The sequence below is a fragment of the Panulirus ornatus genome, chromosome 50, assembly GCF_036320965.1.
Source record: "Panulirus ornatus isolate Po-2019 chromosome 50, ASM3632096v1, whole genome shotgun sequence".
NCBI classification, from domain to species: Eukaryota; Metazoa; Arthropoda; class Malacostraca; order Decapoda; family Palinuridae; genus Panulirus; species Panulirus ornatus.
The window spans coordinates 9,093,425-9,118,601 of record NC_092273.1 but is presented as its reverse complement, the minus strand read 5'-3'; the positions used below and the strand labels follow the sequence as shown (position 1 = coordinate 9,118,601).

General features: G+C 43.1%; 1 protein-coding gene across 8 annotated transcripts in view; it reads left to right on the top strand.

Moving 5' to 3' along the window:
• The first annotated feature begins 2,083 nt into the window (after positions 1-2,083).
• Positions 2,084-25,177, top strand: part of LOC139764574 (uncharacterized) — a 396,710-nt gene continuing 373,616 nt past the window's right edge. For all 8 annotated transcript variants that reach the window (XR_011716407.1, XM_071691377.1, XM_071691375.1 and 5 more), the window contains exons 1-5: positions 2,084-2,274; positions 18,609-20,553; positions 21,317-21,469; positions 22,873-23,049; positions 24,344-24,458. Coding sequence is in view for 7 of the 8 variants with exons in the window: in XM_071691377.1 (XP_071547478.1) it covers positions 18,611-20,553; positions 21,317-21,469; positions 22,873-23,049; positions 24,344-24,458 (2,388 nt within the window). In the remaining variant the exon portion in view is untranslated. The remainder of the gene's footprint in view (positions 2,275-18,608; positions 20,554-21,316; positions 21,470-22,872; positions 23,050-24,343; positions 24,459-25,177) is intronic.

Sequence of the window (25,177 nt, the reverse complement as noted above, 5' to 3'; positions counted from 1 at the left end):
TATAACAATGGTAAGCTGGGAATATTCGAGAAGGCACTCAAGCGTTTTTACCGGAATTTGCCATGATGGATGGAGAAGACAAAATGGTAACTGGAAAAATAGTAAAAATGCACCAGTTGTTACTTTAAACATGCCTGAGGAGGTATCTTTTACACGAATATTATCAATTCTGTTGTTCATCACGCGTTCTCATGTTTTGCCACAAGGTGTCATTCTGATGACAATAATTATTACAGCAATCTATAGTACTACATAGACAATAGCACCTTCATCACTACCACCTTATACAATGAGCCTTACATAATTTTTCCTGAATCACCCAGAGTCAAGCAGCAGCCCAGGTAGGTCTAAAAGAAACAATTCCATCAACTCCTAGGCTAAACCTCGATCCTCAACTCTCGTATAGTCAGGCTAAACCTTGATCCTCCATGCTTTCATTTACAGAAATTTATATTCCTATTTATTTGCTGTATACATGATGTCTCTTCATATGTGATATTTAACATACAACCTCACCGTTACTTGGCATTTCAATTGCCACTCTAGTTCGTAAAACGCACCTACTTCAATCAGTACGTATATCTCGCGTCCCGTACTACTACTCTCAAATTCCATCTCTTAAACTAACGTGCACAATCTTGTGTTCCTTACTACTAATCTGGCATTTCATAAGCTAATAATATACAAACATTCCTGAACATACCTACAAATATGTGATGCTCCTGCCTGCTCTGTTGCTCGTCCTGCTCTTTTCCCGGGCGATGCGGGATGAACATATGAGCGTCTTCCTTTTTTCCTTTAACTGTTATTATCTCCCGGGGTTCTTAAACTATTATTCAATTTAAAGATGCCTTTCCTTAAATTTTTTCATACTTGTTCGTTGTTTCTCCGTTTTAAAGAGTTAGCTTCAGAAACGTATAACTAGAATGATTGAGTCATAGATCATAGATCCTCGCTTGGTTCCTTCCTCTCTTCCGAAGTTGAATTGAAGCTAACGGTCGCAAAGGTAAACGAGTCCATTATATTCATTTTAAATTGTACGAGTTCATTTTTTACTGTCAGCTTAGTATAAGGTGCTCACTGACAAGATTCTGTGTAAAGGTTCTTGTAACTGAAAATGCGATTATACAAATATCTATAGTGAGAATTTTTTCTTCCATCGAAATCTCTTCTGTAACAGTGTCATTGACTTCAATGATTATGTTGTTGGAGCTCTTTAGATGTCACTTATGGTATATATGTCGTTGACTAGTCAAGAAACATAAGCTCGGCGGCTATCAATTTACTCCAACGCTCCAGGTCCGTCCGTTACTCGCTGGCGCGGCGCGAAATAACAGTTTCCAGCGTTGGAGCCTCATAGAGGTCACACATGCAATCGTTAAGAACAGTATTAGCATAATGTATTTCATACAGTCATCATCCGTTGCTTAGTGTGCGCGTGTATACCTTTTTGCTTAGTTGTGAAGATGAAGAATTTACAATGTAAGTGTAGATTACTAGATAGCGCGAGATCTAGGCTGGCAAAGTACGGTAGTGAAAAAAGGAACCATATGACTTCATTAACAGCCCTGTTCTGTTGCCACATATTACACATGGCGATGATTTCATGTCATACGAACAGAACAAGAGACGTATCCTCCAGACATAATTAGCCGAGTTTTAAGTTCACGCCCACTCCCGCCTCGCCCGTTCGACCCAGATGTTCTGTAACTGGCAACTCATACTTGGCGCCAAAATGATACTTACGTATTCATGGATTTCAAAAGTATATTCTAAACTCTTACATGTGTGTACTAGATATTCTATAAGTTCTGGAAGCTATTAATGAATATTGTGGTTTCACACGTAACAGGCCTGTAGACATTCAGTGATTATGTGGCATTTGAGATGTCTTACTGTGGTAGGACTTGTGTTGTGATCATTAGATGTTAGACAATCTATTTGATAAGGCACTTGTAAAGACAGATATATTTTATAATCTTACTGCCATTCGTAAGAGAAGTAGAGGGAGAAATAGGGTAAGTGGCATCAGGCCCGCAGGCCCCGCCCTCCAGCAGCAAGGCTGCGACGTCTACCCCGTATCACACTCGCAGTTTCGAGCCAAGTTTTCTGCCATGCACACAATCGAACTTTTTTTATAACATTTTTTTATATCGAACTTAGTTTTAAGGATATTTATTACGAACTTTTATGTGTGCTTAATGTATTGTTTGTGTATGTTATTTATTATCAACGACGTGTGTTTTGTGAACTAAGTGTTATTTTAGCGAATAGGTAAGTACTTCTTATATTGTTTTGTTTATGTAATTGCTAGTATGGAATGAATTATGATAAATTTGTAACGAAGTATACATTGTTTTTACTGATATGTTGAAGGTATATTGTTAATGATATACTTGCAGAAGCACGTTTATTCACCTTTTTAACCATCGCGAATTACCATTTACGAAACAACAGAAAACATGTAACATGATTAAGTACCGTACAAAGACAGCAATACACATTGACAAATAGTAGTAATGGTAATATTACTGTTTTCGCCCCACAGAGCTTTTGGTGAGTGGTATACATCCTAATTTGATGGACCTTCCCTAACTTTAACTAACATAGGGGTTTCCAAAAAAAAAAAAAATCTATCAATTGCATGTATCAGAAATTTCGTAACCTCTGTGGGACGTAAACTGTAAAATTACGGTATTGTGATAAACATTTCCATAATGTGTAATGAGTAACTGATCACGACGGTTAAGACTGCATTTCAAGATTTGCCGGGAAGGCAGCGAGGACCCGGTATTGAACGCCTCAGTTCGACAAGAACGTAGTGATCAAGCATAAGTTCCTGCTAATAATAACCACATATTAACTAATGTCAGTTAGTGACCAGAAAACACTTAAGTAGCAGCTGATAAGGGTAGAGATAGAAATAAAGGTAAATTTTGAATTTGCACTGGCGGGCCATTAGAACATTCAAAATACGTATAAAACGTTCAAAACATTTATCTTAGCGTAGATTTCGATGCTTTTTGTAAAACTGATTTTTTTGGGGTGTATGTTGGTCGGGGAATGCTTCGATCTTAAGTTTTAACCATGACTAAAAATGTTCTTTCTGGAGTTTAGTAACCTGACCTAACTTCACTCCCCTAACTTAACTTCCTTACCAAATGTGTTGTATTGTAATTTTTTAGCGAAAATAACACTAGAAATGATCACATGACTTTACCACAGGAACTGAACAATAAGTGGTGACAAAATAAGTAACAAGTACGCAGCACAGTTGTTTACTTAGCATGAGTAATACAGTGAAAAATGTTTGGAATCATAAACAGCTATGATGAATGACTGATCCAGGCGCAGGGACTAATCAGTAGTAATCTATATAATATCTGTGACGACAGTGTTAAGTACCAACGGTGTTAACCCTCAGTAAAAGAAATGAGAGACCAAACCAACGTAACTATCAACTAGTAACCACCTAATGTATAACTGTTGACTATCACATCTTAGGTAACAACCGCCTGTGGCTGTGGCTAGTCAACGTCGTAAGGCGTTTGTCATTCGTGAAGACTGCAATTTGAACTAGGATTTCGTTGATTTTTACGCCCGTCTTTTTCCCATTATTATTATTATTATTATTATTATTATTATTATTATTGTTATTATTATCATTGTTATTATTGTTATTTCATTATTATTCAACCTGTCAAATATCTCATTCCCAAGAACTGAACCAGCTCCATAAAAAATTTATACGAACTAGAACGGCAACACTGCTTCAAGACGTAACGATCTTGCTTGTTTCCCTCAACTGCATCATCACTTTGACAGAATATTGAAGGCATGAGAGAGAGAGAGAGAGAGAGAGAGAGAGAGAGAGAGAGAGAGAGAGAGAGAGAGAGAGAGATGGCGTCGTAAACAAAACTGCAAAAAATCTTCGAAAGGTCTGACCATGGTGTTTTAGCACGCAAGTGAAATACGAATAACTGGTAAGGGTGGAGGATGATTCTAAACCAAACCCCGGTAAGATGTAATGACTTTGTGCTAAATTCTGTATATATATATATATATATATATATATATATATATATATATATATATATATATATATATATATATATATATATTTCTCCCCTATCCCTGGGGATAGGGGAGAAAGAATACTTCCCACGTATTCCCTGCGTGTCGTAGAAGGCGACTAAAAGGGGAGGGAGCGGGGGGGCTGGAAATCCTCCCCTCTCATATTTTTTTTTCTTTAATTTTCCAAAAGAAGGAAGAGAGAAGGGGGCCAGGTGAGGATATTCCCTCAAAGGCCCAGTCCTCTGTTCTTAACGCTACCTCGCTAACGCGGGAAATGGCGAATAGTTTGAAAAAAAAGAAATATATATATATATATATATATATATATATATATATATATATATATATATATATATATATATAATATTACATGACAGCTAGCGCTACCTCGCACACCTGAGAGGGGAGGGGATTGTTATTCCATTTGTGGCGAGGTGGCGATGGGAATAAATAAAGGCAGACAGTATGAATTATGTACATGTGTATATATGTATATGTCTGTGGGTGTATATATATGTCTACATTGAGATGTATAGGTATGTATATTTGCGTGTGGACGTTTATGTATATACATGTGTATGGGAGTGGGTTGGGCCATTTCTTTCGTCTGTTTCCTTGCGCTACCTCGCAAACGCGGGAGACAGCGACAAAGCAAAAAAATGTATATATATATATATATATATATATATATATATATATAGGATATATATATATATATATATATATATATATATATATATATATATATATATATATATATATATATATATATATATATATATATATATATATATATATATATATATATATATATATATATATATATATATATATATATATATATATATATATATAGGATCACAATTTTGCGCGTGATGAAGATATTCCTATGAGTCCCCGTGCTCATAGGAATATATATATATATATATATATATATATATATATATATATATATATATAATATTTGTGATTCTCATATCTTGTCATAGATGTTAACAACGCACGCCGTTTCATATCACTTTGTACCATAATGAGTGATATGGTCTATATTAGGCACTGAGACGAAAGATAAGATATTAGTCGCATCTTCGTCTGGGCTACTGTTAACGATTTGTTGAAAACTAAAGTTTGAACATCGCTCAGGAAGAATTGAAGAAAAGCATATGAGATACATTCACCATTATTGCGATATAGAAGACTTTAAAATCATGTTGGTATTCATTATTGTTTTTAACAAGTAAGTTGCTTCAAATATGGTAGACTGGACTGTGCTAACTTTGAGGACGAAAGAGGTCAATGGAGTAATAATTTTCAAAGCACTGGCCTTGGAGGCAAGAAAACTCGTTTCTGCATAACCTCGTAAGGTGAGCAAATTTTCTCTCAGAAAATGTGCGGAGAATATTTTTATTTGTAACCAACACTAAGTATTAATATGTTGATATCTTAATTCACTCATATTTTCTTAGGAGCGCTGACGAGAAAAAAAATATAAGAAGACCTGGTACTTAGTTTCCACTTGTAGAAGTGATAGACAAGAAGACCTGTAAGATAACGTTAGAATTAAGGGCGTCATACATACGTATATGGAGAAGATGTAAACATCCGCGGTTCGAAACTTAAACACTTCACTTGCAAGTATAAATATTATGTTCAGGTGGAAGCTTCCAGAACATACCGGTACGTACTGTGTGTGGGTCAGTTAGTGTATACTGGGTACGCAGACCTGTAAGCCACGGCTTCAAACAACCTGACTGATCAGAAGAGTAGTAGCGTATAGTCGATCAAGTTAATCAGAAGAGCAGTGGCGTAACTGTGGAGGAAGAGATGAACCTCCGTAGGCAAGACAGAAATATAACTAGGATGTTTTTAGTCCTGATTTAAGTTTTACATTTTATTTTGACGTAAAGCAATAAAGACTGCCGTCTGAAAGCGATTAAAGAGAATGTAATGAGTGTATAAAGAAACCATACAGATGCCTAGATTGTCGATTAAAAGTTCCTGAGTCTCGTTTATAACCTTTTTGGACGGCGGAAGGGTGGCTGGCGGCGCAGCGGAAGGAGCTGGTTAAGTCATAGACGGCAGAGTTAGCCATAGAGGAAGGGCCATGTGCACTGCTTTCATAGCATATATCCGCCGTTTGCCTCTCTCTCTCTCTCTCTCTCTCTCTCTCTCTCTCTCTCTCTCTCTCTCTCTCTCTCTCTCTCTCTATCAATCTATCTATCTATCTATCAACTTATACCCCTGCGTATCTGTCTTTCAGTGCACAACACATATAGTTACTAAAAGGATAAGGAATATGCTGATAATTGCAGCAATTGTGTTTATCAGTAATTGTCTTTGATTCTGGTTTTGATTCTTCCTTCCAAAGGGTATTTGACCCTTCAAATCTGTTATGTAATATGGAGCACCAGATCATAGCTATTAGGATAAGCGTAGTTGATAAGAAGGAAGGGAATGATAAGTTATCCCTTGTTACTGAAATGTGCGCTACACTGAAAACCGTTTACACCTTAGATGAGAAAGAATGTTTGAGAAACTTAATCTGGAGAGTGTAGATGGGTTGAGTTGAATGTGACATTGTTAACTCCTTGAGTCAGACAATACGAGCCTTAAGCCCAACTTGTCCGACCAATTTGAGTGCTACGATACGATCCTTAAGCACAACGATACGACCTTTGGGTCTGATGGCTTGGACTTTGACTTGGTGCTTAAGAGTCACGGTCGTATTATTGTGGGCAGAGTCGTGTCTTTCTCCTCAAGGGCTTTAGTAGTATATCTTTGAGCACAACATAAGATAGGCTGCCATTATGCGTAATATGCCCGTGTTGATGCATCATACCGACCAAAATATACTGTAAGGTCTATGTATCAACGCGGAACTTGATATTTGGTCTCAGAGGCTTGTCTTTCAATTATAATCCGGGTTGGCAGCAGCCTTGCACGGCCACAGATGGTCTCTCTCTCTCTCTCTCTCTCTCTCTCTCTCTCTCTCTCTCTCTCTCTCTCTCTCTCTCTCTCTCTCTCTCTCTCTCTAACGCTCCGATTTTTTCTTTCATATTTGCTTTATTTTTCTCTACTCTTTCCCTTTGTCTTCTACAACTTCACATACTTGATCCAATATTTGCATTAAAAAGTGTATTTTAGTTGCTCATTGTCTGTTTTTCTATTTATCCATTTTTGACTCGCCTGCTTTTCATGGCCTATTTTTCTTTTATCATCTTTGTCATCTCATTACCTCTCGTTTCACTCTTTTCTTCTCCTTTCCCTGAGGCATCGCTTGCGTCTGATGGCCTCGTCCCCAGCACATGAGCCGAGCTATCTTAGCAGAGAGAGAGAGAGTGAAGGGCGGCTTGGGCAGATGACATCACCGCCTTGGTGAGGGGAGGGGGGTTGGGAGAGATGATCTCAACCTAACGTTTGAATCTCCCCTCTTGCGGTGTCATCTTACAGCACCACAATTTCTCTCATATGCTTTTTTCTTCTGGTATTTCTGGTATGGTGTTATTAGCTGACAACAGAGGCTGAGTGATTTGTGAGGCGCCCCCCCCCCCCCCCTGTGTTGAAGATGCCGAGGTTTTGTTGGCCGTGATGTAAAGGTAGGGCGTTACCGAATTCCGCCTCGACGAGGGTTTTTGTAACATGTATGTGGTACAATCTCGTTGAAGAGCTTCTCATTCTAAAGGGGTCCATCCTCTCCCCGCAACTGATTATAGCGAAGCTTTGACGCTGCAGTAACCAACCCCCCGGTGAAGTGGTCCTGAGGTTTTATGATAATTATAATAATGATAATGATGGTAGTGATAATTATAGTAATAATAATAATGGTAATAATGAAGTAATAATTATAATAATAGTAATAAGAGTAATGATAATGACAATGATGATAGTAATGATAATAGTAATAATAATAATGATAATAGTAATGATTATAATAATAATTTTGATATTGATGATTATGATATACTAACGCTGAGTCTTTTTAAATTCTTGACACTTACGGTGCTGAACTTCTGTTTGCTATAATCTCAGAACCGTGGCTTAATGAGCCTCAGTTCATCAGGAAATTAGAGCACTCAGAGAGACATGAATCGCTTTTAGTAATGCCATGAACATTGTGTTCTGTCATACTATTGATGAATAATAAACTCGGGCCTCCGTCAGTTATCACATCGCCGACACACGTCTTTAGTGTGAGCTAATCTCAGAACACAGACGATGACTGATGCGTCGGCAGTTCTCTGACTCTTAGTATTATTGATGTTTCAGGACTTGGAGCGTTGTTACAGAGCTGTAGTGTGTCCTAAGCTCAGAGCACTTAGATGTCTTTGGTGTGGATTAAGAAGCTCAGAACGCCAGCATAACTTTACTGTTTCAGGCTCATCATGCAGCTGACCGAACTTTAGTGTGTGTCACGGTCACAGTACAGACACGGGGTGTATCGTCATGCCCGAAGGTTGTCCCAGCAGTGGGACACTTGCCTGTATCGGCGTGTTCAGTGTTCACAAAACTCGCTCCGTTGCCTTTTCTCTGGTGGTCATAGTTGCGAACGCAACGAACCTCTTGTTGTGCACTTAACTCACCGTAGTGGACATATTGTCAGTTACGTTATTTTTTTTTTTTTTGTATTAGTAAGTAGTGATAATGGAAAATTTTTTGACGACCACCAAAGTACAGCGTATTGCATATATAAACGTTCTCGGAATCTTTAGTGAAACAAGAAGAAAAGTGAAAGTGATCAGAACTCGTACCCACATGTGAATCATCTCAGGTTTCGATCGTCATTTGCATTGTGTTGATAAGTGAGAATTCGATCCTCTAGTTATAGACGGCGAGGTTAAGTGTGTGTTACAGATGCAGGAGTTTATATAGATCTGAGGTTCACAAAGAAGCTTTGCAAACTTCTTATCTGAATGGTTTATCATTAGTTTGAAATTTTTTGGGGGGGATTTATATTTACAGCTTTATTAGTAACGGGCACCTCTTAACCTTGTGAGTACGACGGTACGACCCTCTAGAAGCTCGACGGTACGACAATTGAGTACGACGGTACGACCCTTTGATATAATGGCCAGGCCCTCATACCTCCCCAAGGATCATAACGTCGCGCATGAAATATGGTCACAGAAACAGTATTGACGAAGCTAAGGCGTCTTGAAGCGTGTAAGTTAGCGTAGGTGTAAAGTACTGGCATGGGATGAACGAGATGAAGTCCAGGGTGTGTGTGTGTGTGTGTGTGTGTGAGGAGAGAGAGAGAGAGAGAGAGAGAGAGAGAGAGAGAGAGAGAGAGAGAGAGAGATTCTAAGGTTGACCATATTGTCTGGATGAGTTCAAGGCACTCAGCTGTGGGAGTTGCTCCGCTGAGGAAAAAATGAAGCATCAGTCTAGACCAATTATTGGGAGATGGATATAACTAAAGGACCAATATAAGTTGATTTCAGATAATGTTTGTAAGACAGGCGCTTGAAGCTGTATATATATATATATATATATATGTATATATATATATATATATATATATATATATATATATATATATATATGTATATATATATATATATATATATATATATATATATATATATATATATATATATATATATATATTATTTAAAGAAATTGTCCCATGTTATTCCTAGGGACTGAGAAGAAAAAATACAGCCCATGTATCCCCTGCGTGTCGTAAAAGGCGACTAGATATGACGGAAGCAAGTGGGAGGCTGCAGATCCTTCCCTCTTGTATCATTACCTTCGAAAAGAAGGAACAGAGGAAGGAGCCAAGCGGAGGTTTCTCCATTACGCCTCAGTCGTCTCTTCTTGACGTTACTTTCCTCAGATGAGAAAGAGCGAACCGGTATGTAAGGAAGATTAGCATACGACGATCAAATGATTAATTGACCACTCATTAAGGTGATTAATCCTTTCATGAGTTCAGTGGTCACAGGCGGAAATCATCAATTATCTTGAGAGTTTCTTGGGAGATGGTGTAGCGAGACGTATTATGCTAAGGAAGCTGGGTGAGGGAATCCTTACAACATCCCCACAAGCGGTAGGGTACGTCCAGTGTGTAAGACTGGAGGGAAGCAGGAGTTCGTCCTTGCCTCGAGGTGGCGCTGCTGCAGGTAGCTCATCCCGTCAACCTCGCCCGTCAGCCACACCTGCGGTGCACACCTGGGACCCCATTACAGGTGAAGGACACCTGTATATAGTTCGTTATGTAGGGCGCTGCGTACGACCTCACCCTCAGGGACACAGCTCTCCCCGCGGATGGACGCGCTTCTATAGATTACATTGTTGGTTATGATTATTTATAACTCGGCCGTATTTTCCGTGTGGGTAAATTGGTTAATTTCCGACGTGAATTTCTCTTTGTCCAGGTTGAATGATGATCTATATCAGTAGATTGAGTTTATGTCCAAGTTGAATGATTATCTATATCAGTGGATTGAATTTTTCTATGTTTAGGTTGAATGATTATCTGTATCAGTGGGTTGAATTTTTCTATGTTTAGGTTGAATGATTATCTGCATCAGTGGGTTGAATTGTTATCAGTTAAGGTTGAATGATTATATCAGTGGGTTGAATTTCTGTCTGTTTAGGTTGAATGATTATCTATATCAGTAGATTGAATTTCTATCTGTGTAGGTTGAGTGATGATCTATATCAGTAGATTGAATTTCTCTACGTTTAGGTTGAATGATTATCTGCATCATTGGATTATTTGACTGCGTATCTGCGGATTATCTTATAACAGAATTGTACGAATCATGAAGGTTGACTGACTGACATACAAGTAACATAATTCTTTGTCTTCACGGTTTTTTATACAACGTTATATAATGACATAGCCGAGGGCATTTCAGCGATTACATTTGCGTTTTCATGGTCGCATGGTTGTACACATTCACGAATCGCGCAGCCACCTCAGCCTAACCCATTTTTAAGGGCGATTTTGAGTGCGGGAAGACTCCTGTTTGCGTACAGGGAAATAACGCTGTGCGTCGGAACACCGCCTGAATGCTTGGAGACGCAGACTGTGCATGGAGACCGCTGACCACTGTTGAGCTTGCTAAGACCGTTTTGCAGGGCTTTAAGCTTGTTGCTGAGGCCGTTTTGCAGGGCTTTAAGCTTGTTGCTGAGACCGTTTTGCAGGGCATTAAGCTTGTTGCTGAGGCCGTTTTGCAGGGAGTTAAGCTTGTTGCTGAGGCCGTTTAGCGCGGAGTTAAGCTTGTTGCTGAGACCGTTTTGAAGGGCGTTAAGCTTGCTGAGGCCGTTTTGCACGGAGTTAAGCTTGTTGCTGAGACCGTTTTGCAGGGTGTTAAGCTTGCTGAGACCGTTTTGCAGGCCGTTAAGCTTGCTGAGACCGTTTTGCAGGGCGTTAAGCTTGTTCAGACCGTTTTGCAGGGCGTTAAGCTTGCTGAGACCGTTTTGCAGGGTACGACGGTACGAGTCACCTTGGATGTAGATTACCACGACCTTTTTTCGCCTGATCTTGAGGGATTAGGCTTGAGGCCAGTACGTTAATTATACTTCAGAGTCGAGCGTTTGCGTCGTAGGTGTGTGTTGTAAGGATCGCGCCGTCGTGCTCCCGGGTCGTACCGTCGCAACGGCAAGGTTCCTCGGGCTGGGAGAGGCGTCGCATCTCCAGTGACGCTGATGATTATTACCGTCTTAGTTCAGCTAGTAACAATACCTGATACGTACTCACACGTATGTCTGATTCATGTATTGATTCAGATGCTGCAAGAGCATCAGTTATGAAACAAGCTTTGTGTGTGTGTGTGTGTGTGTGTGTGTGAGAGAGAGAGAGAGAGAGAGAGAGAGAGAGAGAGAGAGAGAGAGAGAGAGAGAGAGAGAGAGAATGTGTGTGTGTGCGCGTGTGTTCGACATGACGCCACTCGGAGTAAGCAAAGACACCTGCGTTGTAAAGTGAGCCTTATTGTGGTTAAGCCTGGTTAATAGAGCACTCGCAGTCGTTGCCAGAAAGGCCAACCAGACTTTATATTACGGGTAGAGACGATGTCTGGTCGAATTGCTGTTGCACCGGACCTTCTGTGGGGGGGGGGGGGGACGCGAATTAGGAAGTTTTTGAAGGGGCATTTCAACGCGACCTTGACCTCTCTTTCATATTTGGTCGGAAGCGAGTAGACGACATAGTTTGTGATAAGCCACGATGCCTCTGATTAGATGAGATGTCTGATTTTTTTTTTATCTTTTTGAAATCTCAGAATACACCGCCAGGAACGGAACGTGAACCACACAGGTTAGGTACACGTAATCCAGTGTAAGCCTGTGTTTTGCTCACAGGGACGAGGCTGTGGCGCATTCCTTGAGCCTGAGGAGGAGAGAGGGAGAAGGGTGGATAGGTAGATGGATTGATATGAATGGATGGATAGATGGACAGCTATATGGGTAAATGGATGGATAGATATACGGATAGGTATTTATTTAGATGATTGGATGGATGGATTGACGGATCGACAGATACATGGAAAATTGGGTGGATGAATAGATAGATGGACGAATATATATAGATAGATAGATAGACGGATAGATAGGTAGATTCTTTAATGGATATGGTTTGATATATATATATATATATATATATATATATATATATATATATATATATATATATATATATATATATATATATATATGATAGGTAAAAAGAGATTAAATAAACAGATGGATAAAGATGAAACTTGTGAAGAAAGGGGAAAAAAGATTTTACCACATCATTTGCTGGACGTTGGGGAACCAGGTAACTGTAGCCCTCCAGTCATTACTGAACTGGAACGCAGTGGTGAAACAGCTCATTCGTTAGGATGGGGCAAGAGGGAGGGTGTGGTTGAGAGATGGAAGCGGTGGAGGCCTGAAGAAAATATGTGGAATATGGCAGAGAAGAGGATCCTGGTATGTGTTCAGGATCCTTGTGTATAGAGGTGTCCTGATTTGTATAGGGGTTTTGCTGTCTTTGAGGGCCATTGGGTGTGGGTGGGGTCGTAACAGGTAGACGCCTTTATGCATCCGGATGTGGTGTGGGAACTCCTTGTGAGCGGAAGGTCTGGACGTCGATCTTGCCTTGTTGGTTCTGGGAGGTGATGGGGAGTCCCTGAAGGAGCTGCCAGGTGGTAGAACACTGATGGAGACTGCGTTTATATCACTAAAGTATTTGACTTTAATGTGTGGGATGATCTTTCGGCACGCATGAACCAGGAGTCTCGCCGAGATGTGGGCCGCTTGGGGACCGTGGTGGCGTGAATGCCGGGGTTCTGGTCGCCGCTTTAATGGGTTGTAAGTGTCTCTTGACCAGGACGAGACGGTACCGTCACCTCGTCGGCCACTCCCGAGTGCCGCTTCTTGTCTTGTTTGTGGTGCTCAGCCTTACCACAACCAAGTGCCTCCTGCCAGTTAAAGAGGAGGTGATCAATCTCTCTGTGTCTGTTACTCCGCTACTTACTCCTGGGTGTATTTCTGTAACCCCCTCTCAGAAGCCGTGTACTCTTAAATCTGCACGTTGTGTGTATGGTATCACATGGTCCCTGTGTGTACTTCTCTCACCGCTGCCCGTGTACGTGTGTATACTTTTTCTGGGTAGCAGCAACAAAACGAGACGTGTGAATCATGGTGAACTTCGTGAACCTAGCGTCTTGGCCATTTTTTTTTTTTTTTTTTTACTAAATGGACTTCGATGCTCGGCAGCCCAAGCCGGTCGCGATACCTAGCCTGCTGCTGGTGGTAATGAATGCAATAGATTCCCTTCTATCTCGACGTATGGTCTTACGGCCCGTGCTCTATCTGGTCCTAATGACTCTCTGGGAGGACGCCTCGAGACTTATGAGATCTTGTGTGTCGATTTAGAAGGGGCATTACTGCACATACTTGACAAGGGATAAACTGGGACGAAGATAAAACAGATTGATTTTAAGCCTTCCTGACCAGCGTGCTACATGACCGTCCTATTGAGAGTGCTGGTGATCTGATCTGATACAGCAGTGGCCATCCCAGCACTAACTAGAGTAGATCTCTGCCGAGACAGATCTTGTTTGTACCTCTCTCTCTCTCTCTCTCTCTCTCTCTCTCTCTCTCTCTCTCTCTCTCTCTCTCTCTCTCTCTCTCTCTCTCTCTCTCTCTCTCTCTCTCTCTCATATGTTCTTGTACATGTACTTATCCACCATGGCTCAAGTGTATCTCTCCGTGTGCGTCTTCTCCCACGATTTTCGTGTGTACGTCCTCCCGTGGTCCCTATGCATACGTTTTCTCCCAGATTCCGTTTGTACGTCATGTCCCACGGTCTAAGTGGGTATTTGTGCTCCCACGATCCGCGCGCGCGCGCATGTGTGTGTGTGTGTGTGTGTGTGTGTGTGTGTGTGTGTGTGTGTGATCGTGCCAACCCCCAGCCTCCATAACCCCTGTCATCTTCTGCCTCTATTACTACAAAGCAGCGATGATATAAGACGCCAGCCATGTACAAGGGACTTCGTAGACTGGAGGCGGGCGGAGTAGAATGTAAACAAGTGTCTGTTAGGGCTAGGAGGGCGGTCTCGTAGTGTGAGACATGGAGGGACAAGTGCCTCTCGATAATATGTGGCCAAGATTAAGGTCTCATCCCCACTGTACGAGGCTATCTACCTAAATGTACGGGTGTGTCTCCTTTTGCTCCTGACGGGTTTCACCCGCGCATGTCCTCTAGTGAGTCGGTATTAATCTGGGTCTGCTTTTGAAAGTTGTTGAAACGCACGTATTAGAGTTCTAGTTTGGAAGACGTCGTACAGTTTAAGGAGGGTTGTGTGTCACCTTGAACAATTGCTACACCCCACCACCCCTCTACACACACACACACACACACACACTCACACACACACACACACACACACACACACACACACACACACACACACACACACACACACACACACTCACAAACACACACACACACACACACACACACACACACACACACACACACACACACACACACACACATACACACACACACACACACACACACACACACACACACACAGATGACTAAGGTTTAGATCAGTGGCGATTTGCTCTAGTCACGGACGTTGTTTTGAGGCATTACGTCTCATGATCGGTTTTCTTTTCCTTTTTTTTTCTATACCGGTGGCGTCCCATCTCCTCATTTACTTTGTTTTACAGAGGAAATGTAACGTTTTACCTACCTGAGGTCATGTTTTCAGCATTACTCCAGTCGTTTAACTCGTTTTCATCATTACTCCAGTCGTTGAACTCGTTTATTCATTTCTTATTGGTTTTGTTCTTCATCCATTCATTTTTTTTCTAGATAATTTCTGTTCTTTATTTTTGTGTATTGCATATGATAGCTACTGAATAAACGTAAGTAAAATGACGCCTTTTCTTCCCCCGTTCCTGGCGCTGCCTCGCTAACGCTGGGAAACGGCGAACAAGGATGGAAAAGAAATTTTGTCTTTTATATCGCGCATATCTGTGTCCGGGTGACGTGTCACCACAGGCAGGTCACTGGAGTTAATCCCGATATGCTCCTTGCTACTTCTGCTGGTGCTACTGCTACTGCTGGTGCCGCTGCTGCTGCCAGCTGAGGTAGAAAATGTTGCGTCAGGTTCCCACGTACTCGGTGTCTGGCTTCTCCTATGTCCACTTTCGCTCGCCAGGTTCCCCCCCACATACCCCTCTCTCGGAGGGATTTACCCCCTTGAGCACGGCTGTGCGACCCTTAGGCACGACGGGGCTGGCCTTTGAGCTGATCCTTATAAGGGTTAGCATTGTCAAACGCCCAAGGCCATGGTACCCCGAAATGGATCGTACCGTTGTGTTCAAGGGCCGCACCGTTGTGTTCAGGGGTCGTAGCGTCTTGCTGAAGAGTCGCACTGTTTGTATTCAAGGGTCGCAAACGTCCTGTTGAAGGGTCGTGTTGTTTGTATTCAACGGTCGCAACGTCTTGTCCACGAGTCGTATTGCTTGTATTCAAGGATCGTATTCTCCTGATGAAGGATCGTACTGTTTGTATTCAAGAGTCGTGACGTCTTGCATATGGGTCTTACTGTTTGTATTCAAGGGTCGCAACGTCTTGGTGAAGGGTCGTACTGATTGTGTACAGGGGTCATAGCGTCTTGCTGAAGAGTCCTACTGTTGTATTCAGGGGTCGCAACGTCCTGGTGAAGGGTCGTACTGATTGTATTCAGGTATTATAAAGATGAGGCTGTAGCTTAGAAGCGTATAGCGAAGACAGAATGAACCTAGCTTAAGTGAAGATGAGGGTGTAGTGCAGAATATAATGAAGACAATATTAGCCTAGCTTTAGTGAAGATGAGGGTGTAGTGAAGAAGTTTATAGTGAAGACAAAATCAACCTAGCTTAAGTGAGATGAGGGTGTAGTGAAGAAGCCTATAGTGAAGACGGAATGAACCTAGCTTAAGCGAAGATGAGATTGTAGTAAAGAAGTGCATAGTGAAAAAAAAATATGAATATATCAACCTACCTTAATGATGAAAAAGGTGTTTTGCAGATAAGGGTTTATATCTGAAACTAACATCAACACAACATTATCTCTACCCATCTGAAACTTATATTCAAATGAATCTGAAGTCAAGTAAGGCACTGTCCTCACCCTACAGAGACTTACACACAAGTCCACCATCTATGACGTGTGTTCTCGCCCGGTGGACGTGGCAGGCTTCCTGAACACTGCGGAAGCAAACAGAGGAGGGGACTCGCCAAACCTCATCATCTCCCACGCCATCCCACACTCCCATCCCACACTCACCCTACCTAGTTCATCATCCGCCACCTCCCACACTCACTCCCACTCACCGTAACACTACACTCACACAGCGGCGAGGAGCCGTGCATATGGCTCCCATTAAGTGATCTCGACTACGCAGTCTTAGAGGCGCGTCTCCCTTATTTGACTCAGCTAGGAATAGAACTGCGATGAAATTGTGAACGCGGACAGCATGCAGATGTTTGGAAAAAAAAAGTTGTATGATCGTAGATAATGTTCAAGGGATGGGGACCTCACGAATGTAGAACCTCCATGCCACTGCAGTAGAAGGACGGAATTGGGTTGCGTTTGACCCCTAGCAAAACACGGAACACACGCCGGCCTCCGATGATGATGTGTTGCTGTGTTTCGTGTTCCTTTGTGTTCCAAGGATTTACTGGTTGCTAAACGTGTTCCAAAATAGTGTTTTGATACTGGCGTTGATGACTGTAATCGTCAGAAGAGACGATTACAGTCATCAACGCCAGATATTTACCATGAAACATCCTTAAGGGACATCATTTGATGAGTGGTTGAGGGTAATTACGCACAATTATTCCCTCATGTTTTGGTTATGAATTATAATCACCGTGTATTTCTAGAGAAGCCGACAAAATACAATTCAGTTATATTAGTGGAGGATGTTATAAATGAAATACGCCAACTCATTTCTCTTTAAAGTCATCCAGTATGTGGTAAAACAGTCAGTCGGGAAGCCCCACATCGCCTCAGGCACAGTATGTACCCTCGAGTATCGACTACTCCTCCTGTCGGGTCGCCTCCTGGGGACGCCCTACAGCAGGTGCGCACACACACACACACACACACACACACACACACACACATAAGGGGCGCTGCGTCTCTGTCGGCACTGGACGAGCTCTAAATATGGTGACACACACCACACACACACACACACACACACACACACACACACACACACACACACACGAGTCTTAGTCAGGGTATTTGCGTGCACGAATTCGTATGTGGGGGAGAAGTGTGGGAAGATGTTTTTCTCCGTGTGTGGTGTTCATATGTTGTTTGTCTTAGCGTTTTAGCTTCGTTTTTCTGATTTATATGTTGTTATCTGTGTGTGTGTGTGTGTGTGTGTTTATGATCTGCACGCTTCGGTATTTCTGTTTATCATTCCTGTACATAACGTCCAACCTCTAAATTCTTTAATGCCTCCCGAGTATGCTATTGTTCGAAGGTAATGTGTTTACCCGATTATAGCCTTATGCCATGGAGAGCCGCAGGAGCCACAGGTGCTCTCTCACCACAGATATATTGGCATTGGAGAGGAGGCACACTTTTCCCTGTCTCAACTCTACCGTCTCTGTAAAGCTCTGCTGGAATCTGTCTATTGACCACTGCGGTCCACCCCAAGCGACGTTATCTTCTTATAGGATACACATTTGTTCCAATACTTGTCTTATCTTCAAGTGTTGTTCGTTTGTATGTCGAATTAATAGGGTCGAATTTTTAAAGCGCCAAAACCTAATGGTTCTTCAGGGAGAGGGGGAATTTTTTTTTAAGCACCAGATGTGGGAAAGGTGTCGAACCCCGTGTTTGTTTATCGGTTGTAATGGCGTTCAGATTATATATATATATATATCTATATATATATATATATATATATATATATATATATATATATATATATATATATATATATATATATATATAATGTGTGTGTATGTGTTTGTTTACTTTTTCAAAAGGACCATCTAACCGGTTTCTCTGTTTTCTCTTCTCTTTCCAGTCATGGCGACAAACGATATAACTACTTTCGAAACCACGATCTCTGCCACAGTCTCGGACAACGATGAATACCCCTACACGACAACGACCCTCCCCACGTCCGACGATGGTGCGCAGTGTCGTGCATCTGGAGAGGCGATGGCGAAGACGATGCTGCTGAGGCAGGGGATGGACGAAGAGGAGAAGGAGGAGGACGATGATAAACACGAGCCCCACACAGAACAAGAAAAGAAAGAGGAGCAGAAGGAATCCCTCCCGTTTCTGAGGATGCCGAAGCTCAAGCGCGAGAAGTCCTACTCCGAATCGCTCGAGAGGAAGAAGAAGAGGGTGAAATTCTCTCCCAGTGATGATGCCAATGACGTCATAGTCAACACGCGCGTGTTTGAGCCCCAGGTGGTCGACGCGCAGGACGCAGACGAAGAACGGAAAGACGGCAACAACCCGCTGTCCTCGACCATTAAGAAGTTCTTGAGGAAGAGATCGAAGAAGAGGAAAACGAGCATCGAAACACAGACAGATGAAAAGAACGGCGAAGAGGAGGTGGGAGAGAAGAGAAACAGTTGCAGAATAGACAGAAGCGATGAAACACAGAATAGAGAGTCGAGAGTACCCATTAATGGGGATATCGAGGTACCTGTTCTTCCATCCCCTGAAAGACACAGCAGACACGAAAATGGCGTAACACTTGATGACGACTGCGACCTCGCGAGTAACGTCAGTTCTCCAGAGAGTGATACACCGGAGCCTTCGTATACCAGAGCCCCTGACGAATCCTCCAGTCTTACACAGCCCCCATCCTCCAGGTCAGTCACAGGTAACGCTGATGGCGATAGTGATGCCTGCGTTGAAGCCGGTGTGCCAACAGTGCCATGTTCCTCGAAGACTGAAGGTGAACGATGGTCAGGTGTCATAAAGGAAGAGTATGACCTGACAGTACCCAACGCTGACACTGGATGCGACCACAGAAATCGAGAGACTCCAATGTCATCGTGTTCCAGAAGATCCCCGGATGACAGATACCAATACGACAAAGATATTCCGCACCAGGCAGCTCCCTTGACAGAGGAACAAGAGTTGGAAATCAGTGAAGGGAGCAGGAGCGACGAAAGCCAATCCTCCTGTAGCGAGGAATCGACCCCAGTGGTATCGGACGACTCAAGTTCCACATCTTCTCAGGTGACCGTAAAACGTGAGGGTACCTTCACCCTCGAAGGTCCCCCTCCAGCCAAGATCACGAAGCCTTCCTGCGACGCTGATGCCCAGGACGCCGCGTCCTCTGGCAGGATACCTCCAAGAGACAGTATCATGGAACCTCTCCAATTTTTCGTTGATTTAAACGCACCCGAACTATCAAGAAAGTCAGATGATTCTCCTGCGGTAGTTTTAGGAAATAACGCCTACAGAAAGCCTATATTATCTTCATCAAAAAATTCTCCAAAATCAATCCGATCAACTACAGAGAACAAGAAGAAGGTGGAATTCCAAGACTCACCCGTAAAATCTATGAAACTTAATGCCAAAAGAACTTTGGTGAACGCTTGGAAGACACTCCAGGATACTCCAGGCAAGCCAATACTCAAGTCTCCACGGGATGCTTCAACACTCAAGCCACCCGGAACTAAACCGGAGCAGGAGAATATAACGAAGACCAACGCCCTTCGTAGGCAGACGGACCCCAAGACTGCGAAGTCAGTGTCTCGGGATAAACGGACACCGACGACGACGCCGAAGAAGGAGACCCGAGAGCCCCTTAGACGCAGTCGGGAGCCTTTAAGGGACCTCCCGCGTCAGGAACGGCTGAGGACTACCCCAGAGAGAAGCTCTGTATGGGCTGGGGGTGTGTCGCTGCCCACCTTCCGTCGAGAGGGGACGTTCACCAAGAAATACGACTCTGAGAGGGATCGTCTACAGGCCGAGTGTAACAGACTCAACGTCGAGAAGGACAGGTATGTACGTCTTCATGCTCGTGTCGACGTCGATATGAGTTTAGGTGTGTTTGATAGTGTATACAAGGCTCAATGCCTGTATAGGCTTATCTTGTTACTTTTCGCATATATAGTTTTCACTTATAGCATATTCAGGAGTCTTATGTCGGCGGTTGCTTAATCGATACGTGGTCTGAGTTTTCGTGTCAAGTGTCTGATCGTAAGGCTGGACGTGTGTGAGCGACACGTTGGCATATCAGATTCATTTTAAGTTCGAGTATGCCTCGGTTATTTTGAACAGATGTAAACATCACTGTCAGTCCAGCCAGGTTTGGTATATGTAAGAATTAGTTTAACCACAGCTGAGCATCGCTTAGGAATGGACAGACATTGTCTTGGGCGTGACTTAGTCTCGGTTTGGGCATGTCTGAGGACAGTTAAGACATGGCTCAGCGTCAGTTTAGCTACGACTGAATACCAGCTTTGCTGAGAGACTCCTAAAGTTCAGCTCAGGCATGTTGTCTGAACATCATCATAACTCAGGTATATCATGGCATCGTTATTGGTATGAGTCCAGTTTAGTCATTCATTCTAGAGTGAGTTTTCTCAAACATTAAGTTTAGTCTCTCTCTCTCTCTCTCTCTCTCTCTCTCTCTCTCTCTCTCTCTCTCTCTCTCTCTCTCTCTCTCTCTCTCTCTCTCTCTCTCTCTCTGTGTGTTCTTACTCCACGCCCACTCCAAAATAAAGGCGCTGGCACTAACGACTCATCAGTATCGTGTTTCAGGCTTCAGAGCGAACTGAACGAGGCACGCGCGAGGCTGGAGGACGAGGTAGTGGCCAGGAAGGCACTGAGGCGCACGCATGACCTCAACCTCCGACACCTGAGAGAGGGAGAGCTGAGGAGGACAGAAGTGCTCCTCGCCGACATGAAGAACAGGTGAGGAGGAAAACGAGATTGATAAAGGGGAATGAGGGAGAGGAAAGAGGGTGTGTGGGATTTGCTGTAAGGGTTTGGGAATAATTTTGTGACGTAGAGGGCGACTAAGAAGAGCGAGAGCGGGTGGATGGAAATCATCCCTTCCTGTATTACTTTCAAAAAGAAAGAACAGAGCAAGGAGACGAGAGCTTTTTTTCTATCTAAGGCTCTGTCATCTGTTCTTGACGCTGCCTCGCTCACGCTGGAAATGGCGAGCTTGAGTAATATATATATATATATATATATTGTTGTTCGCTGATGATACAGCGCTGGTGGCTGATTCATGTGAGAAACTGCAGAAGCTGGTGACTGAGTTTGGTAAAGTGTGTGGAAGAAGAAAGTTAAGAGTAAATGTGAATAAGAGCAAGGTTATTAGGTACAGTAGGGTTGAGGGTCAAGTCAATTGGGAGGTAAGTTTGAATGGAGAAAAACTGGAGGAAGTGAAGTGTTTTAGATATCTGGGAGTGGATCTGTCAGCGGATGGAACCATGGAAGCGGAAGTGGATCATAGGGTGGGGGAGGGGGCGAAAATTTTGGGAGCCTTGAAAAATGTGTGGAAGTCGAGAACATTATCTCGGAAAGCAAAAATGGGTATGTTTGAAGGAATAGTGGTTCCAACAATGTTGTATGGTTGCGAGGCGTGGGCTATGGATAGAGTTGTGCGCAGGAGGATGGATGTGCTGGAAATGAGATGTTTGAGGACAATGTGTGGTGTGAGGTGGTTTGATCGAGTAAGTAACGTAAGGGTAAGAGAGATGTGTGGAAATAAAAAGAGCGTGGTTGAGAGAGCAGAAGAGGGTGTTTTGAAATGGTTTGGGCACATGGAGAGAATGAGTGAGGAAAGATTGACCAAGAGGATATATGTGTCGGAGGTGGAGGGAACGAGGAGAAGAGGGAGACCAAATTGGAGGTGGAAAGATGGAGTGAAAAAGATTTTGTGTGATCGGGGCCTGAACATGCAGGAGGGTGTAAGGAGGGCAAGGAATAGAGTGAATTGGAGCGATGTGGTATACAGGGGTTGACGTGCTGTCAGTGGAGTGAATCAAGGCATGTGAGGCGTCTGGGGTGGACCATGGAAAGCTGTGTAGGTATGTATACACGTGTGTGGACATGTGTATGTACAATGTGTATGGGGGGGGGGGGGCCATTTCTTTCATCTGTTTCCTTGCGCTACCTCGCAGACGCGGGAGACAGCGACAAAGTATAAAAAAAAAAAAAAAAAAAAAAAAAAAAAAAAAATATATATATATATATATATATATATATATATATATATATATATATATATATATATATATATATGTATATATATATATATACTCATGGCCAACAGGAGTGACACTTACCATTCCATTCTCCGGCAGACTGGAGGACGAAAAGCGCGAGGCTCTGGCGCAGCAGAAGGAGGCGCTGACGAGGACCCACGAAGCCGACATGATAAAGGCAAACCGGGAGAGGGACGAGGAACACCGGCGACTGCTCCAAGAGGCCAGGTTTGCCCAGGAGAAGCTAAAGGCCGAGTTGCGAAGGGAAGCTAACAGGTGAGGAGAAAGATAGGTGATGGGATAGAGGGAGATGGATAGTAAGAAATAGAAGGCGAGAGATAGTAATAGAGATAGTCGGCTTTGGTTAGTCAGAGGGTTAGAGGGCATGAGGTAGTAGCCGGGATAAAGGGCGTGAGTTTTTAATGGGTCCAAAGGGCTTTAGGTTGAAATAGAGATGGAGGTCACGAGGAAGTAATGTAGAAGGGGAAGGTATTAGTAACGGATAAAGAGAGGGAGGGAGGTGTGGAGACGGTATGTATAGTGAGAAAAATGGCAAACGATCTGAGAACTGACGATGACCAATGTGTGGTTGCTGGGGACCGAGAACTGATAATGGAATGAGAAAAAAATTCTTGACAGGGAAGAGAAAGGATGGAATTGGATGGAGGGTAGAATTAAATGTAGAGGGAATAAAGAGAAGGGGTTAAGAGGAATGAGAATTGATGATTAAGACCGAAGGGTAATATGAGTGGAACTATGAGGAGGGAAGTGAGAGAGGGATGAGAAGAGGAGACAGGAGCTGAGTCAAGATTTTCCTAGTGCAAGACCGACATGATGAGGAGGACTGTTCTCGGCGGGTAGATTAAGGAGGGATTTAAGAAGGATCTAGTGAAGAGGAGGAAAGGGAGGGGTGACGTATGTACGTACACAGTCCCAAACACGGTCTTTACACCAGTGAACGACAGGTCTCAGAATGATCGCCCGCTGCAAGAGGTTGGTATGATCTCGGAGTTTTTCGTCTTTGTCACATTATGTAACTTTGTAAGTGTATAGACCGTTTTTCATGGTGTGTGTGCGAGTGGAGACTACATACTACATCACCAGAGATCACTCCTGCTTTTGTCGTGCTCTTTCGGGAGGCCGTAAGAGCCAATAGAGCATTCCTTATATACAAGCGTAGACTGTAGATTATATGTTTATATAGTGGAAAAGGAACCGTAGATTATATGTTTATATAGTGGCAAAAGAACTGTAGATTTTATGTTTATATAGTGGCAAAAGAACTGTAGATTTTATGTTTATATAGTGGCAAAAGAACTGTAGATTTTATGTTTATATAGTGGAAAAAGAACTGTAGATTGTATGTTTATATAGTGGAAAAAGAACTGTAGATTATATAACGTTTCTTTAGGTGAACCAAGGTCCTTCACAGATCAGAGAGGTACACCAGGACTCGCATTCAATTCACACCAGACCATTGAAGCTGTTCATGTGAAGGAATAAGATATCCAGGAACGAAGGTTACCTTGGCAGTGACGTGTGCAAGACTTTTGTTTCTCTTCCATTACAGGCCCGAGTATCCCCCAGTACAGTGTTGCCACAGCACGGAACGCGATCTGGATCGGCTGAACCGAGACTTGTCGACGCTGCGCGAGCACAAGAAGCGCCTGGAGGAAGCAGTTCAGGTGAGTTGGCGTCGCGGACTCCTCCCTCCACACACGTGTTCGCACGTCAAAATGCGTAGCCAAATATTCCCCCCTATATCCGGGTACAAGTAGTGTGATTGAGGACTGATTTTTATTTATCAATCATATACTGCTTATATGATTATATACTAATTCATAATCCTTCCCTTTCGAAATGGTGAAAGTTTAACTATTTGTACCGTGAATTTATAGGAAGAACACTGTAACTTAACCTTGCATACGTCATAACGAGCATTGTGCGCGAGTGGTGGAGCACAGCGCCGTCCATGTTAGCTGATGGGGAGGGCCACTTGCCCCACCGCTCGCTAGCAGGTGGAGTTAGCATCCCAACTGTGGGCTGGTGGGGCGTGCACTCCGCTCGCTAGCAGGTGGAATTAGCATCCCACCTGTTAGCTGGTGGGACCTAGTTGCTCACCTGTTAATTGGTGGTTCTTAGCACCCCATTACTCGACGAAATTATTGCCCGGCACCTGTTTAGCTGTTGGGAGCTTGTAACCCTACTAGTTTAGCCGGTGGTGGATCGCGCCCGTTAACGACAGCCTACGTCAAGAACAGCTGCTGGGATTCGAGGTGATATCGTCCCCGTGCTTGACCATGGGCAGCAGTGGCCGCCGCGCTCACGGCCAAGACGTGACGCGACGCGGGGGCCGGCCGCTGTGTCGGCAAAACTGATTTTCCCCAGTGATGTTGGTCGCTGG